At 38.5% G+C, this 18,576-nt stretch overlaps 4 protein-coding genes and 2 long non-coding RNA genes across 6 annotated transcripts; 2 read left to right on the top strand and 4 right to left on the bottom strand.

The window, feature by feature from the left end:
- Positions 1-2,486: 2,486 nt before the first annotated feature.
- LOC118279967 (uncharacterized) lies at positions 2,487-3,851 on the top strand. The gene is made up of 2 exons (XM_035599831.2): positions 2,487-2,621; positions 3,345-3,851. The coding sequence occupies exons 1-2, from the start codon at positions 2,577-2,579 to the stop codon at positions 3,795-3,797; spliced, it is 498 nt and encodes a 165-aa protein (XP_035455724.1). The 5' UTR covers positions 2,487-2,576; the 3' UTR covers positions 3,798-3,851.
- Positions 3,852-5,648: 1,797 nt separating this feature from the next.
- Positions 5,649-8,077, top strand: LOC118279568 (homeobox protein 4-like). Its single transcript, XM_035599204.2, has 2 exons — positions 5,649-5,690; positions 6,168-8,077. The coding sequence occupies exons 1-2, from the start codon at positions 5,649-5,651 to the stop codon at positions 8,043-8,045; spliced, it is 1,920 nt and encodes a 639-aa protein (XP_035455097.2). The 3' UTR covers positions 8,046-8,077.
- Positions 8,078-9,369: 1,292 nt separating this feature from the next.
- On the bottom strand, positions 9,370-10,529 carry LOC118279567 (uncharacterized). The gene is made up of 2 exons (XM_035599203.2): positions 10,369-10,529; positions 9,370-9,894 (listed from the first exon to the last, which is right to left on the bottom strand). Exons 1-2 carry the CDS (start codon positions 10,417-10,419, stop codon positions 9,454-9,456), a joined length of 492 nt encoding a protein of 163 aa, XP_035455096.2. The 5' UTR covers positions 10,420-10,529; the 3' UTR covers positions 9,370-9,453.
- Positions 10,530-11,413: 884 nt separating this feature from the next.
- LOC118279959 (uncharacterized) lies at positions 11,414-13,711 on the bottom strand. The gene is made up of 2 exons (XR_007706739.1): positions 13,477-13,711; positions 11,414-11,599 (listed from the first exon to the last, which is right to left on the bottom strand). It is a non-coding gene; the product is annotated as an uncharacterized LOC118279959 (long non-coding RNA).
- Positions 13,712-14,185: 474 nt separating this feature from the next.
- Positions 14,186-15,132, bottom strand: LOC126912103 (uncharacterized). The gene is made up of 2 exons (XR_007706734.1): positions 14,900-15,132; positions 14,186-14,238 (listed from the first exon to the last, which is right to left on the bottom strand). It is a non-coding gene; the product is annotated as an uncharacterized LOC126912103 (long non-coding RNA).
- A 1,276-nt stretch (positions 15,133-16,408) lies between these two features.
- On the bottom strand, positions 16,409-17,921 carry LOC118279566 (uncharacterized). Its single transcript, XM_050702543.1, has 2 exons — positions 17,798-17,921; positions 16,409-17,104 (listed from the first exon to the last, which is right to left on the bottom strand). The coding sequence occupies exons 1-2, from the start codon at positions 17,846-17,848 to the stop codon at positions 16,409-16,411; spliced, it is 747 nt and encodes a 248-aa protein (XP_050558500.1). The 5' UTR covers positions 17,849-17,921.
- Between the last annotated feature and the right edge of the window lie 655 nt (positions 17,922-18,576).

Here is an 18,576-nt window from a genome sequence, read left to right on the forward strand (position 1 = left end):
GGGCGGGAGGCTCATGTGGCTGCGTCAGGTGGGTCGGTCGGGGCGACCAGGTCTCGTGGCAGACCGTATCCGTCGGGGGGGCGCCGATGGTATGGCGCCAGCGCCCGAAGGTGGTCGTGCCGCGACTTGCTGGCGCGCTCAAACATGTTTGTGCTCAGGCGCTGCACGAAGTCGTCGACGCTCTCTACGCCGAGGTCTCTCGATATGGTCGCGTTCCGTACGAAGCGCGGGGCCTTGACTATAGTGCGCAGCGTTAGTGATTGCTGCGCACGGAGGCGCTGTTGGATTCGGACACGAGCGCGTACCAGGCCGGGGCGGCGTAGGTAAGCCGTGTCCGAATGTAGGCCTTGTAGATGCCGAGCTTCGCACGGAGCGGCAGCGACGAGTCGAGGACCGGGCGCAGGAGGTGACGGGCGGCGCGCGCCTGAGCAACAGCCTGCTGCACGTGGGGCGTCATGGACAGGGAGCGGTCGATGGTCACGCCGAGGTATTTAACGCTCGGCGCCCACCGTATTGGCTCACCCATCAGAGTCATAGGTTCCGGCTTCATGATCCCCACGGCGAGTGCATGTGTCTTGGCCACGTTGACGGCCAACCTCCACTTCTCCAGCCAGTCAGGGAGTGCATCTAGGGCGCGCTGTAGTTTGACTACTGCGTGCCGGGCGTTCAGCGACGTCGTGTAGAGCGCCGCGTCGTCCGCGTAGAGGGCGAGCTTGGCGCCGTCCACGACGGGGATGTCGTCCGTGTACACGCAGTAGCACACGGGTGAGATGCAGCTTCCCTGGGGCACGCCGGCTTGGATGCCGCGCTCAGTCGACAGAACGCCTTCCACTGCCACTTGGAAGGTTCTGCCGTGCAGGAAGGTGGCCACGATCTTAACTAGTCGACGAGGAGTAGTAGATGTGGCCAGCTTGCTGAGCAGGCCGGCGTGCCAGACGCGGTCGAACGCCTTCTCCATGTCGAGGAATACTGCAGCGGCCCGCTCGCGCTTGTTACGCGCGGCGGCCAGGTCGTGCAGTACCCTCGCGACTTGCTGGGTCGTGGAGTGTTCGGCCCTAAAGCCGAACTGTTCGCCGCGTGGCTGGAGGTGTGGGCGCAGGTGCCCAACTGTTGTTCGTTGGGATTTTCTATCCGTGTTAATTCGCATGTAAACTTCATATGTGCGATGTAGGATATTTATGACGTCATCCGTTGATTTGCTCGTCGATAGTCTATGTGCGACTTCTGTCATCTGTCACTTGTTACTTGCCAATGTGTCGCCACACCTCCTTGAATGTTTCTCGGCTTCAAAACGACACCCTGTATAGTGTCGGTCAGTTACCCCCCAAGGCCGGGGCAGAACCATTAATTATATGCCAAAGGTCATTGTATGAATATCTATTAATCATATTATTTTTTTCAGGTTTTCAAGAGTGAGTTTTAAGCACATCTTTTTTATGGTATAAACCAGTAAACAAGCATACGGATTACTTGATGGTGAGCAATCGCCGCTGCCAGTGGACACTTGAAATCCCAGAGGCGTTACAAGTGCGTTGCCGGCCTTTTGGGGGGTTAGGAATTTAAGGGTTGTTGGAAATCAGGAATTGGAAAGGGCGGTAATACAACACAAGCGTTGTTTCACGTTGGTTTTCTGTGAGGAAACATGTTGTTGTTTTCTAATTAAGCTATTTCAGCTATTTGGCATCAAAATATACACTTTCAGCTAGTTTGATTTGTCCCTTAACGGAAGTCCATGGAATCGATACCCGAATGTATATGGCAATAGGCTCACCACCTATTACATGGGACTTATAACACAAATGTTGAAAAGTAACTGTATATTGTATAGCGGTATTACGTACCGTAATGTATTATGTACAGTTCTGTCTAACCTTCGGGGATAAACAGCGTGACGATCATGCCCTGTCTGTATACCAAATTTCATAAAAATCGACGGACAAACATGCAAACAAACAAATTAACATACATGACATAACATTGTTTATTTATTATATAACGGATATGTAACAATAACCTTGATATCCAACTTGTTGTGATTGCATAATTGCAGTAATGTCTCATCAACACTTTTAATTCTAATGGAATCAGCAAAATTATTGCATTGAAACACCAGAGGCGTTACAAGTGTATTTCCGGTCTTTTGGGGGTTATAAATTTAAGGGTTATTGGGGAATCAGGGATTGGAAAGATAGAAATGGAGCCTCCGCGGTAACCCCACTCACACAACGCAAGCGTTGTTTCACGTCGGTTTTCGGTGAAGCCGTGGTATCACTCCGGTCGAGCCTGCCCATTCGTGCCGAAGCATGGCTCTCCCACACTTAACCTATTGGAAAGTATAGGACTCATAGCATAAGTAACTAGTGAACCTGAAAAGTGGTAATTGCGTAGCATAATATATTAAAATGATAAGATTACCTACCTATGTATGTAACATATTTATAAAAAGTTATAACATACTTAGGTAACATAATTGCACATAGCTTTTGTGTTGTGATAACAATGTGTTTATAAGGACAATATAATTGTGGATAGACAAACATTATTCATTATTAAGTTTATTTGTGTAGACGTTCAAAATGCGTGCTTCTTTGGTTGTTTTTGCGCTGTCCGCTGCTGTTCTGGTTAGTATTAAGACCTCTTTTATTTGTTTTTTAGTTATTGGTTATCGGAATATGTCTTATTAAGGGTTTTCTATGTAAATAAGCTTTTTGTAAAACGTTAAGTGTGTTAGAAGATTTTGAAAGGACTAAGCAGTTTGCATATGGTTAAAAAAATCTATTAAGCCATTTGATAGGTAAGCATCCACAGGCAGGCATCGTACGCATTCCGTATGCTGTCATCAGTACGCATCGCATGTAGGCATTGCCGATGATGCGGTCCGTACGATGCGGATTAGTGGACGCAGTTGTATGAGTTTCTATACAAGACAAACTAAAATCCGTTACGTGCGATGCGGGCCTGTGGACGCTTACCTTGAGGGTTTTCTAGGTAAATAAGCTTTTTGTGAAATCTTTTGGAAGGTTTCGAAAGTGATAAGCAGATATGTACATTTTTAAATATAAAATCTATGTATCTATTTTTTAACGCTCTTTTTAGGAGTAATCTTGCGAGTATCTCGTAAAAAGAGGCAAGTGTAGTCAAAAATTTGTCACAAACTACGCAACCAATCGTGTGCTCCATTTCATTTTTGAGCATATATTTATAGAGACCGATAAACTTCAAAATTCCATTTACACGACCCTGAAATTTTACCCAAGACCCCGTCACAAACCAAACATTCTTGCAACGCCTACCTTTTTAAAGACTTGAGACAATTTACCATGTTTATCTATCTTTAATTTCAGATCGGTCAAAGCGAAGCGATGATACCAGCGTACTCGGTGACGGCTCTCCGACTAGCCTTCGACGAAATATCCACCGTATTACCCATCGCCAATCAACTAGCATGCCTCTTAATCCCATTCTTAATCAACTTAATAAACAACCTAAACAACTTGTCAAATATCGTACAAAATTTGACACCCGCATTATTGCCATACTTCGGTTGCACTTTACCACTTTTATACGCAACTTTGACAGATTTAGCGTCTGTCCTTTTCTTGTACATTAGTGTTTTGATATCTCTGTTTCGCTCTAACGTGTTGGCTGCCCCGGGACTGTTGTTGGGCTTAGTCTCTCAAGTGCTCAATTTAGTCTTGAATCTGCTTAGCGGTTTGACTGATGGGAGTGGCTTGTTGAGCTCGCTTATAAAGTTGATTACAAGTATTGTTGTTGAGTTGGAGAAGTTGTTGGTTTAAAATTGTTTTTGTTTGTTGTTTTTTTCTAAGTGTGTTGAATAAATGTTTGTTTTATAATTAAATGCTTTGTTTATTATTTTGTGAAGGCAATATATAAATATTGCTTTCTCTAAATTTTAATAGATGAATAAATAGCTGTTGTATCCGCCGAGAATGAAGAATGAAGTTCCCCCTCAAGAAAAAACAAAACAGCCGCAACTATCAAGCAATAGGCTAGTTTCCTACTGAGTTTAATTGTGGGAGAGCCATGCTTCGGCACGAATGGGCCGGCTCGACCGGAGTGATACCACGGCCTCACCGAAAACCGACGTGAAACAACGCTTGCGTTGTGTTTCGTTGTGTGAGTGAGGTTACCGGAGGCCCAATTCCCCCCTTCCCAATCTTTCCAATCCCCGATTCCCCAACAATCCTTAAATTCCTAACCCCAAAAGGCCGGCAACGCACTTGTAACGCCTCTGGTGTTTTAAGTGTCCATGGGTGGCGGCGATTGCTTACCATCAGGTGATACGGTGGAATTAGATTTTAATCAGTTTGCTAGATTACCGGCGTGTTCCATAAAAAAATACAACCTACATCGTAGGTACCTTCACTCAGGTCATAAAGAAACCACTATACTTTATAGGCACAATACGAGTACTAAGCTTTTACTGACACACTGAATCCTGAACACTGAAACAGTGTCACGTTTCAGTTGATTCAGTTTACACCATTACACTAGGTATACGAGATAGATCCTACGTGCCACTGTGGAATTGGATTTTAATCAGTCGTTAGAGTAAATAAAATGAAATCCTACTAATATTATAAATGTGAAAGTTTGTATGTTTGTTTGTTTGTTACTCTTTCACGTCAAAACGGCTGAAGGGATCGGTGAAAAAATAGCAGAAGAATATGGTCTGGAATAATAATAGGCTATTTTTTATACCATGTGAACGCGGGCTTATAACTATGCTTTGTTTTTTATGGCAATGGGTCGACAAATGAGCAGACGGATTACCTGATGCAAGTAAAATACCAGTAATTGGGATTTGGATATTTCAGGTTGTGGGATTTGGGTTACGAAAATTGTGGATTCTAATTGAAAATAATCATTTAATGCGGCAGCACTGGAGCCACTGGAGGGGTGGAATCTCGGTGATGTGGTGGTGAAACAAAAGGGAGTGTCAGACTTACTGACTAAAATTTACCCCGTTCCTACTCCTGCTTCGAGCCGGAGACTGTGGAAAATTGGGGATGGAAGAGGATTGGGCCTCCTATAACCTCACTCACACGGCGAAACACGACGCAAGCGTTGTTCGACTGGAGCTGCGGACAACGTAACAGGTTACCGGGGCTCCGGCTCGAAAAGCAAGAGAAGGAACGGGGTGGTTTTTAGTCAGTAAGAGTCTGACACTCCCTCTCGCCTCGCCCAAGGCGGAAGAAATCATTGGATGATGTTACCCCCTCAAGAAAAGCGTTGTTCGATGCGATTCTTTCGCTTACATCATATTATTATAATACATCTGATCATACAAAGACATCAGTCATGAATATCTACTTTTTATTATGACATATTACGTAAAAATATCGAGAAATAAAATAGATAAGGTCGTGCCTAATCGATTAACCATATCGATGGTGCTTCTCGATATCGATAACAAATCGATTCGAAATGTTTTAAAAAGGTTTTAGTTTTTGGAATATCACGTATTTATTATAAAGAGTTTGTGGGTATATAGCTTCATTTTGTTATTTTTTTAAGTTATTTTTTTTTAAACTGTAATTATTTATTTATTTAAGTCTTATATGAAAATTGGTTATAGTATTTTTTCAAATTGTGTTTTTGTGAATAATGTATGTTAGAAAGAGACAATGGTTTTGAATATCGTGCTGTCCTTGTCACTCGTCGTGTTGGTATGTATTTTTTTTATTTACTTTTCACTTTAGTTTAAACATAAATTCAAATATTTTTCTAGTTGGTTTAAAAGTGCAACTATCGAGCAAGATATCCCTGCTTCCCGATTGAGAAAATTCCCTATCATTACGAGATTTCTCCATCTATCATCTCCATTTCAAATTTAAGAATTCAATAACACTTTACCCCTCTCAGGGTACCCAAGACTCTTTGCTTTACAGTCTCACGTCTCATTAGAAAAGAAGAAAAATAATCGAACATTTGAACTCTAATGTGCAACAGAAAATAGACACTAAAGTATCCAGGCAATTTTACAGGCCACTGTATCTATTTCACACAAAATATCTAAACATTACTACTTACCCCTTTTATCGCTACGATACAAAGCACGCCCAACAATATTTTCCAACGTAATTCTTATTCTACACATATTCCCAATACAAATATGATAATAATCAATCATGTTCTTTTTCTAGGTATCATCCAACAACGGCTTCCAAACGTACGAGGTACCAAACTACCAAAATACATACATAACCCTCCCAACCAACCCACCAGTCGAAAACAACCCCTATCTTCAAATAAATACAGCTCAAAATCCCATACCACAAGATAACTTACAACCTTTTAACATAAGACAGATTTTATTGAACAGAATCCTATCAAGCCCATCGGTACAGACGATTTTGGATCATAACTCAAATGGGTATGGTGCAAATTCCGTTGATTGTAACAGTAATCCGATTGAACCGTCTCTAAGAAACAATTATGAAGCGTCTCCTATAGATTATGAACGTTTGAATAACGATCTGAATACCAAGAATAAGGATAATGAATCTAATGTAGAAAATGAAGGAAAACGTCGAAAACATAAAAGGAGAAAGAATTCTAAGTCAAGAAGAAAACCAGACGATAATGTAAATAATGATAATCATAATGAAACAGAAGATAATAACAAAGAAACTGGTAAAAGACCAAAAAAGCGTTCAAGAAGACCTAAACAAGATTCTTCTAAAGACAATCAAGCTGACAATAATGAGAATTTAGACAAAAATAACACTAAAAAGCGTAAAAACAAACATAATGAGACAAACGTTGAAGACAGTACTACTGAAAACCCTAAACCTAGAAGAAGACATAAGAAGAAACATAAATCAGATGCCAATTCTACAGATACAGCGAATTTGGAACAACAGCTACCGCAACTAAGAGTAATCAACGATGAATTGAACTTAGCTAATTTCTGTGAAGGCATCACTGAAGAGTGTAGACAAACAAGGAATTTGAAAAAAGAAAATATCGATATACAAAAGCCTATAGCAAATCTAGTTGACAATTTCCCCAACGGTTTCAGCTTTAAAACCTTCCAGAATCTATATAACAATCCAGCCATGACAAATTTCTTAGCAAACTACGAGAATATTTATAAAAACATGCTTTACACTAATAATCCTATAAATGAACCACGAAATGTGGGTAAGAAAAAGCCTAAAAGTACTAGAAAAGCTCAAAGGAAAACCACCCTTAATAACAATAATTCAACTGTAGCTACTAATGATAAAATTACTCCACCAAATCCCATCAACTCTAACATAAATGAAACTACAGAAAAACCGACCCAAATCGACGATGCACCACAAGCAAATACCAACTTAACTACTGAAGCGGAAAGTATAAATTCAATTGAGAAACCGATAGATGATAAAGCGAATTTAATAGACACTAAAGATTTGGAAACAGATGAACCGTTTCTGAATTACTATGACGGTTATATTGATGACTATTATCCACTTTTTACTGACAACGCTGCTTATACGGCTAACAACAGAGAGGTGTATGTCAAACATATGGGTGACATAAAATACTATTACACTATAGATAAAAACGATCCAGAAAGATTTGGATTACCTGGAATTAAAGCAAAAGGATATAATACCAACAAGAAATATGATGAAATTGAAGGCATAGATGCTAAAGATGAAACAAAAGAAGAAATAGTACAATTCCAAACTCCCCCATTACTAGAAACACCAGATTTCGAAACGAGAAAGGTGGAAATAGCTGAAATCAACCCTGATGCTTACTACAATAAGGAAGAATATCCAAAAACATCAACATACTCTCCAGCAAAGCACACAGAAGTAAAGAAGAATGGTTTAAATACGGCAGAAGATAAAATTGAAACTGTATTCGCGAGATCTAAAGTTGCTAAGTATGGAACTGCGTACAAAGTAGAAGAGAATGAGAAATCTTCTGTAGAAGCGAAAGAAGTTAAAGAAGAATTGAAAGAAGATAGTGTTAAAGATGGTGGTACTACTTATGTTATAGCTAAAAGTTTAGGTTACAGGTATTAAGGTTATAAAGAAATTACTGTCTTCGCCATTTTAAAAAAGACTATGCATAGTGAACATAAAACATTGTATGTCAATATTAATGACCGATCTCAAGCCAAAATCTATGAATAAGAATCGATTTCGTATATAAATTGTATGGAGTTTATTTGTTAAAAAAACTTGCTTAATTTTTCAGTTTAAGCAAAATACTTTGTACAAAATGTTTGACATATGGATCGACGCAATTTTTTCTAAGATTTGGGAGGTCAATTACTACCTTTTACCCATAAAGCCAACATACATAAATATGACTTTTTAGAAATAATTTTAGACAAGTATTTAAAGTTATTTATTTTATTAAAATATTATTTTTTATAATAAATATTATTTTATTTTTCTTTTCCTTGTCAAATAACTAAGTCAACGTAAAATATATTGGACACAATTCCAGGCTCCGTGCTTCTGCTGAGATTTTTCGAAAAACCGAAAAAAAAACAGTAATACTTTGCCCGACCCAGGAATCGAACCCGAGACCCCTTGTCCGGCAGTCGCGGCTATCGATTCTCAGTCCAAATCAATAAAAAAATGGAGGGCAATTTTTTTTTTGGAAAAACTCGGAAATCGATCGTTATTTAACTAGGTTAAAAACGCGGCATTACACACCCAAACTCAAACACGTATTTGATATTATTTATTACCATTTCCCTAAAAACCTTTTTTTGACGGATTATTCTGAAATACTGGCAAACTTATTTAATTTACTAGCTATAATTTTTACTTCCGCGCGGTTTCACCCGCTCTGCTCAGCTCCTATTGGTCCTAACGTGATGTTTTATAGGCTATAGCCTTCCTCGATAAATGGACTATCCAACACAAAAAGACTGCCAAACTTAAATAATTTATTATAGCCGTGTTTTTACCTATTGAACAGAAACCCTATTTGAAATCGAACATTTATGACTACTGTGACATGCCCCTGAGTTTTGTTGTGGTTTCAAAACTACACCTGTATATTATTATGTCTGCAAAATTCCCTCGAGCCTGTTATCACAAGTATACAGTTTGAAAGTGATTGTTAAACTATCGTTTATTGTTTACTTTGTTTAGTAATAGTTTATTAACCGGTAAATATACGATGGTATATTAATTTTATCTGTTGTCAAGTGTACGAGAGCCATGCTTCGGCACGAATGGGCTGGCTCGACCGAAGTGATTCGATTGCCTCACAGAAAACCACCGTGAAAAAATAATGCTTACGTTGTGTTTCGTTGCATGAGTGAGGTTACCGCAGGCCAAATTAAATGGATTACAAGTTCTCTTAAGAAAAACAATAAAACCACTGTACAATTTCAATTAAAACATATAATATTTATTTATTACAATACATATTTATTTATTAACACAAACAAAATTTTCATAAATAAATAAATTAATAAACCCAGGGCCCACAACCGCAAGAATTGATTGGAGAAATCACAGAATTAATTGGGGCTAGCATTGGATTTACCGGGGCCAACATTGGATTATAAGGCGCCAACATTCCATAATCACCCAGACCCAACCCTGGAATAATCACGTCGGGGGATGCAGATGGAAGAGTATTGGATAGCAAATTGCTTACCACCAGAAGCTGTAAAGCATTAGCCAGGTTATTAGCTACGGAGCTATCTTGAATAATAGTAGTGGCTGGAATGGATAATTGGTTGGGTAAGACTGCCTCCATTCCATAAGGTAGGTCGACTATGGGTGGGTAATTCTGGCCAATTATGACCTGGTTTTGTAATAATGTGTCTGCAACTGGGACTGGCATTGGAAGGATGTTCTGTCCACATCCAGGCACGATGCGGTTCAGGCATTGTGCGGAGATGGTCTGTAAATAAAGGTTACGTGTTATTAGTCCATTTTGAATTAAGTATTACAATTTGATTGCTTGTTTCTAGACGTTTTGACAATCTCGAGGTAGGTATTGTGGAGATTTTATAAACTATGGCGGCTTAAGATTTCTTTTCATTCAAAGTAAGTAAAATAAAAATAAATATCTTTATGCCTTTTGTACCCGAAAGGGTAGGCAGATGTGCACATTATGGCACATAATGCCACTATACAAATGTAAACCCACTTTTCACAATTTATGGTATAAGTCCCATGTAATAGGGGGTGAGCCTACTGCCATATTTTGGGCACAAAACCAGACTCCGTGCTACTACTGAGAAATTTTCGAAAAACCGAAAAAAGCTCAATAATATCTTGCCCGACTCGGGGATCGAACCTGAGACCCCTTGCCCGGCAGTCACAAGCTGTTATGTTATACAGCTTATTAACGATTTCAAATATCAATACTCACATTAAACAAAGCGAATTGAAGGCAAACCAAGGCAATGATTTTTCCAGTCATTTTTAATGTTTCAAATAACTTCTTGTTATGAATACTGTATTTCTTTCATTGTAAAACTTACTTTATATACTTAATTATTATCTAAAGTTTGTAATAACTTATCTAGTTAGTGATATGTTAGGTATTTCTTAAGTTATATTGCGTAATTAGCGTTTCAATTTGCTGATAATGGTCACGTGGAAAACTGTTTGTCACCACTTTTTGCGGTGTCGAAAGAGGCGATTAAGGAAATGCATATTTGACAGAGACTGGGTAGCAACGTTCTTTGATAAACGTAAACTATGGTCTTCTACTATCCTTTCCTTTTTGTGGAGGGAACATCATCAAATGCTATTTTTCGCCTTGGGTGAGATGAGAGAGAGTGTCAGACTCTTGTTAACTAATAAAAACCGCCCCGTGTGTTACCTGCTTAAAAGCAAATAATGTTTACACTATTTTAATTCATCTAAAATAAGTACGGTACTTTTAGTGACATCTATTAGTAATTTGACTGCACGGTTGGTGCGGTGGCTGGGCAACTGGCTGCCGCGCAACGGGTAGCGGGTTCGATTCCCGCACGGAGCAACTCTTTGTGTGATCCACAAATTGTTGTTTCGGGTCTGGGTGTCATGTGCATGTGAACTTGTATGTTTGTAAACGCACCCACGACACAGGAGAAAATCCTAATGTGGGGCAATGTTATATAAAAAAATAAAATAAAAAAAAATCTGTTACGGCCTAAGAAAACTGAAACATGGTTACATTAAGAGCGCCATCTATTATAGAAATCCTGTATCTATTTTAGTGAGTAACCCAGTAAAAACTTTTTTGAGAAGAATTTTTTTAAGAAAATTCATCGCGTTTTTTTTCGAGCACATCCATTTATTTATTTAAATATAATTTATTAAAACATGGCTCTCCTACACTTAAAACGAGCATACATTACTACTTTTTGCTACTCTATTGGTTGAAATATAGAGAAGGAACCTTACAAAGGAAAATAAACCACAACAACTGGTATTAAAGCACTTTATTTTATACAAATGATCTTTTCAAAAATGATACTGGAACGTTTTGATTTTAGACCAGCCGTTGCTGTTGCCGGGACTGTAGAATGACGTCAAACCCGGGGAGAAGTTCCACGTCATTGGTCTGAAGAACCACGAGGCTGTAGTTGGCAACGCTGGGTGAATAAATTGTGCTGGAACATTAAAATACACCAACTAACTAGGTACCCTTTTGTCGGTTAAAAATTTTAGTTTTTTTATGGTATAAAACGGTAAACGAGTAGATGGAGCACTTGATGTCAAAAGTCAAAAAAGTCAAAATCATTTATTTCAAATAGACCAGGAAGGCACTTTTGAACGTCAAAGCAAATATAATAATATTAATAACGTCTGTCTGTCGGTTAGTCCTCTAGTGAAGCTATTTGATCGTTCCAAAGTGTAGATTCCTATGGAGAAGAACGAGCAAGAAACTCCATAGGTTACTCTTTTTCAATCAGATTTACAATACAATTATTGGTTACATGGTGGATAATTGCCGATGGTAAGTAATTGCCGCTGCCTATGGATACCCGAAACAAAACGCATGCGTAGTTTCACGTCGGTTTTCTGTAAGGCCGTGGTATCACTCCTGTCGAGCCGACCCAGCAGTGCTGAACTATACTATACTACTATTCTTGGTTGTTGTTCAAGTTTTTGAGATCGTTGTGAATAGACAAACGGATTGTGTATTTTATTGTGCGCCTTAAATTCCTAACCCCCAAAAGGCCGGCAACGCACTTGTAAGTTGTAACGCCTCTAGTGTTTCAAGTGTCCATGGACGGTGGCAATTATTGCTTACCATCAGGTGATCCGTCTGCTCGTTTACTGGGTTATACCACAGAAATATTGAATCCACAATCGGCTTAAAATTAATTTCTATTTTTGAGATCTTAAAGAAATTTTAAAAAGTTTAAAAACATGAGGTGAAAGATGGTAAAAATAGGCGGTATACGCTCCTGTTATGGCTAAAGATAGTTAAAGGAATTAAAATGGGTAAGGGGCTTATCCCTTACCTATTAAAATATAAAAATGGCTTTGGACTTATCCAAAGCCATTTTTAAGCTGTATGCTCTTTTTTGACGTGGTGAAAGCAATAGTGTAGATGTAAGTGAGATAATGTAAGAAAATTATGTAAGATAGTAAAATTAGATGGTAAAAATGTGTAAGAGTTCAGTCCAAAGTCATTTTAAAGCGTCATGCTCCTTTTTTGACGTTGTAATCTAAAAAAATGGTGTAGAAGATGGTAAAAATGGATGGTAAAAAAATAGGTAACACTTAAGTCCAAACCCATTTTTAAGCGTCATTCTCTCATTTCGACATGAAGATTTAAAGTAGCAGTGTAAAATATAGTAAAATGGGTAAGAGTGAAGTCCAAAGCAATTTTTAATCTCCATACTCTTATTTTGATATGAAGATTCAAGTTAGTAAGTGTAGAAGATAGTAAAAATAGATAGAAAAAATGGGTAAGAGGTAAGTCCAAAGTCATTTTTAAGCGTCATTCTCTAATTTTAACATGAAGATTCAAGGTAATAGTGTAGAAGATAGATGGTAAAAATAGGTAAGAGTTAAGTCCAAAGCCATTTTTAATCTTCATGCTCTTATTTTGACATGAAGATTTAAGGTAGCAGTGTAGAAAATAGTAAAAATAGATGGTAAAAATGGGTAAGAGGTAAGTCCAAAGCCATTTTTGAGCTTCATGCTCATTTTTGACTTGGTAATAATTAAGTGTAAAATATAGTAAAAATAGATGGTAAAAATAGGTAAGAGTTAAGCCTGAAGCCATTTTTGAGCTTCATGCTCATTTTTGACGTGCTAATCTAAAGAAATGGTGTAGAAGATAGTAAAAATAGATGGTAAAATAGGTGAGAGTGAAGTCTAAAGTCATTTTTAAGCTTCATACTCTCATTTTGACATGAAGATTAAAGGTCGCAGTGTAGAAGATAGTAAAAATAAAGGTAGCAGTGTAGAAGATAGTAAAAATAGGCTGTAAAGATGGGTAAGAGGTAAGTCCATAGTCAGTATTGGACATTACGCGGCGGGCTCGGTGTGGTGGTCGCCATGCAAGACATTGGTCCATGCCGGTCAAGCCCCAAGTTTGTCCGAGGTTTCAACGGGATTGGATGATGATGGTACATTTTATGCACATCTGCAATTGTTTAAACATTTTATTAAACATGTACAATTTTATTTGTAGTTTGTTTGGGATAAGCTGATGTTTTCATGGTTGTATCTACTGTAGATCCTGGCTTACAGGAGTTGTAGCGGTATGGGAGGTTGTGGCGGGCTTGTCCCATTAAAAAAAAAGCGAATAAAAGGTTGCCTATGATTTTTATATCATGTTTTAACTGCTATTTGTAATTTTGAAACGATTTTTAGCTGTCCCAGTTATCCAGTGGTTATGTAAGGTATGAGTATGGCTTTTCGGTTTTCAAATAGCTCTCATATTTTGGTCACATCTCTTTACACAGTTTCGAAGTACAATCAAGTGCCTTTGTCCCATAGCCATATGCAATGCGTCGCCTTTTATCCTCGAAGGGGTAGGCAGAGATGCACATTACGGCATGGAACGTCTCGACCAACGACGCATTCGCAAGCCGTATATATGTCATATAAAATACAATGACTCTCAATTATTAATATAAAAGATCTTATTCTATGGTGTTTATTTATAATATATTGCCTTTATTTAACCGTAGTATGGTGGTGGCGCTCCCGGGTAATAGGGCAAGCCCGGGATGTAGTTATACCCAGGAATATAACCCGGGTATCCGTATGGAAACCATGCTTCGATACTCTGAAAAAAAAATACATTTAAACAAGAAAGCCGAAAGGTGGTGGTGACGCCAATAACCACTTTTTATGTGAAGGGAAAGTCATCCAATGTCTTTTCCCGCCCTTGGGCGAGGCGAGAGGGAGTGTCAGACTCTTACTGACTAAAAACCACCCCATTCCTACTCCTGCTTTTCGAGCTGGATCCCCGGTAACCCGCTAGGTAGTCCGCAGCTCCGGATAACCATAGTTCCCAAGGTACATAAGACTTATAATATGACTGGTAAATAGGGATGTTATATTTAGTTTGGATTTGATTATCCTAACATTATTAACCTTTTTACGCTTTATCTTCTCAACCAATGAAATTTTGCATAATTATGTATCATAGTTGGGATGGTCGTAGAGGCCCGGAAACCCGGCTTAAGACGCCATGGCTAAGTACCAATGTAATTTTTTCTAAGTTATATTTTCTTTCGAAGCATATTTAGACACCACCGACTAACGGTGGAAGAAAAACATCGTGAGGAAACCTGGGCTTATAATTTCTAAATATAAGTTTCAAATCGTCAACCTGCATTGAGCAAGTGTGGTGATTATTGCTCAAACCTTCTCCGTACTAGAGAGGGAGTACAAATAGATATAAGCTAATTTAAAACTAATAATTTAAAAATAAGAATCCTTACCTCAATAAAAGCCATTATAGCAGCAATGAGAACGAAAATTCTCAACAGCGCCTCCATTTTTAAAGATGTCTTCTTTTTCCCAAAATTCTAAGGTACTACCACACCGCGCGATAAGGCGGCGCCTTATAAATACCAAAACCACCTCTAATAATCAAATAATACGAGTTAATTTCCCTAATACATGTAAGTTATTTCACGGTGTATCAAAGAACAAGTTTGACTTCAGATTAACGGTATTGTTCGATTAAACTTCGATTATTAAATGTTCGATTTCGATTTGTAATTCCCGGTTTAATAATAATAACAACATAGAATTTGTTTTATTATACAAACGTGTGGGAGAGCCATGTTTTGGCACGAATGGGCCGGCTCGACCGGAGTGATACCACGGCCGAGCAGAAAATCGACGTGAAACAACGCTTGCGTTGTGTGAGTGAGGTTACCGGAGGCTCAATTACTTATCCCCTTCCCAATGTCCGATTTCTCAACAACCCTTAAATTCACCCCCATAAGGCCGGCAACGCACTTGTAACACCTTTGGTGTTTCGGTTGTCCATAAGCGGCGGCGATTGCTGACCGTCAGTTGATCCGTCTGCTTGTTTACCGGCTTATACCGGTTTATGGAATGGCAAACAACTGAGGAGGGAACGTTATTGAATGATTTTTCCCGCCTTGGGAGAGAGGGAGTGTCAAACTCTTTCTGACTAAAAAACCCCGTTTCTTTTCCTGGTTTTTTAACACTCGATCAAAGAAAGTGTCGTCCCGGTCGCGTCGGTTTAATCGGTCGTTACAAACTCAGAAACGACAAAATGTAACGATATGGTTAGCTAGCAAATGAAGTGATTCTTAAGACAAAATATTTAATGTGATCAATTTAATGGTAATTTGACCAAACAAGTGCTTAAATCTTAATCTTTTTACAGTAGGGATGAACGGGGTATGAAAATTAAAAAAATTTAGTCTGTCAGTTAGATAATGAAAAAATATTAGACACGTATTTTTTAATTTTGTTATATAAGTCAAAAAGCCTTAGGTAAAACCAATCGAAGTTTAGAAGTGGGAGCAAGTACGTCATATTTACGTATAAAATGCCATTTCTGACGTCACGCGATATTTCAAATCATTTATCTTCAAAGGTATTTGTTTCCATAAGAAAATTAAAATTAGGTACGTGTTTGTTTTCAAATAATCTACAAGACGGACATTCAAATAAAAATTAGTCATCTACCCTATTTTACAAACTACTTGGGTCAGGATGTATTATCTGTTTATGTCATTTTTCATTCTCCCCTTTTCATTACTAGATTCCGAAGTCTGATTACATCGACGTATCTTAAATTTACTTCTTTTTCATGTTATTCCTCTCAGTAGGGTAAAAAAAAAACATAAATAAAACGCAATATCACAATAACAACAATTTTATTCAACAAAACACAATAAATTACTTTAAACCTAACAACTCAAATTTGAAAACAGCGCCATCTATGTTTTGAAACGCGAACTATTTCACTAAAACAAATCGTTCATTGAAAACAGATCCTGATCGGCAAAAACAGCATAAGGAGATTGGAAGTCCTGTCGTGGATTCAAAGAACCGAAAGAGTAAGAATCTGAATAAGATTTTACAGGTGCCAAAGCTTCATAAGGCGACATTAACGCCAAGCCATTTCTAGTAGGTTTATAACTCTTTGACAAACCCTGTTCAGGGTAATTTGAACCTCCAATAAAATTGGAATTCGGTACAGTTGGTACTGAACACGGAGGTGCATAAGGACTGTTTTCGCTTGCAGCTTTAGCTAGTAATGATTCTTTGGGTGGTGGTGAATTTAGAATATTACTAACGATAAGTAATTGTAAAGCAACAGCTAAATTGTTAAGCAATTTTGCATCAACGCTTGATTTTTCTGCTTTAAGTTCTGTTTTTGGAGCAACCAAATTAGGTAGACCTATCGCGGTTAGCGGCGGCGGAGCGGACACAGGTCTAGGTTGATTGGTCGGTGGCAAGGATTGCTGTAATTTAGAAACCAGATTAGGAAGAGCTAAGGCTGCAAGTGTTTGTGGTGAAGGCGGAGGTCTTGGTTGACTGGGTGCACATGGTTGGCTCGGTGGTGGTGGTTGAGCTGGTACAGCAATTGTGTGGGGTTGGGGCAACCCCATCAGTTGAAGGTACTGCTGGACTGTTGGTTGAGGGTATGATGATAGTACCTAGAACAAAAAAACGAAGATTTAAGTGCGTAATTCGTCTTATAAGTAGAAAAAAAAACAATAATAAATGCATGGACTTAAGTCGATTGTAGCGCCATCTAGTCAACGCCAAAAATTAAGATAACCAACGTATAATAAGAGAAGTCCTTTGTTATTGGTTCCTTATCGAATGTTAAAAAAAATACGGTTTACTCACGAACATGAATGGGGAAAAGCTCTACTAGTTTCGAGTCACAGAGGGACTCTTTATCAAGACGCAATGACGTCACGCAGCCAGCTGACTACTAGTAGTAGGCTGCGCGACGTCACCGCGTCTGCGCACGCTGCTCATGATGAAGACAGTGATTTTTAGTTTATCTCTCTATCCCACTGAAACTGCCTCGTTGGTCGAGTGGTCGCAAGTGGGACTGCCGGACAAGGGGTCGCGGGTTCGATTCCCGGGTCGGGCAAAGTATTGCTGGACTTTTTTCGGTTTTCCGAAAATTTTCTCAGTAGTAGCACGGAGTCTGGAATTGTATCCAGTATATGGCAATAGGCTCACCACCTATTACATGGGACTTATAACACAAATGGTGAAAAGTGCACATTGTATAGCGGCATAACGTGCCGTAATGTGCACTTCTGTCTACCCCTTCGGGGATAAAAGGCACAACGTTACACTACCTATCCCATAAAAAACACAAATAAACATACCTTTAAAACAAAACACTGTATCAATAAAAAACAAATGAATGCTCGTGCCATTTCGAACTTACAGAACACCGATTAAAGAAAAATTACAATTTGATTGGTAATTTATATTGAAACATCATTGATACGTCAGGAGTCTGTTATCTTTACTCTATCAAGACGTGATCACAATCTTAAGATGATGATTTAAAGATAAAATAGTATGTGTGATTTATCTTTGTAAGAGTATATGATAGGAAAGATCGGTGTTGATAATTTTTATTATTTTTTACCATGAAGCAAATACAAAGAGGAGATGTCGTAATTGATTTTCTCTTTGACATAATGCGTGACGCTTTATGAGGAGCAACCACGAATCTCTCTATTTTCTATCTAGTGGTCCTATACTACAAAAAGGTGAATAGGTACTTTCGTGTGTTCCATCTTCGGCCACATCTTCGCTTCGCCGTCCTGGCAGTAAGCGGGTTGGTGGCCAAACGCAGACTTACCAACGTTAAAAAAAGATTAAATTGTGCCACTTTCTGAGCCTGACACTTTTTTACCTAAAATAGGTAATAACTAAATACCATGGGAAACCCTGAATTAAATTCCATAAATTCGGTTAACATATAAATCATTGAATATATTTGTAGTAGATTATAAATTCATAACTTCCGTACCGGATAACAGGCCGTAATAAATTATGAACGGTTTTTGTAAAAGCCAATTTATTGCGGAAATTGTATTGGAAGTTATTGTGGATTAATTAATAACTCATTTGTTCATACAGAATTATAATAAAA

This window comes from Spodoptera frugiperda, chromosome 22 (assembly GCF_023101765.2).
Source record: "Spodoptera frugiperda isolate SF20-4 chromosome 22, AGI-APGP_CSIRO_Sfru_2.0, whole genome shotgun sequence".
Taxonomy (NCBI): domain Eukaryota; kingdom Metazoa; phylum Arthropoda; class Insecta; order Lepidoptera; family Noctuidae; genus Spodoptera; species Spodoptera frugiperda.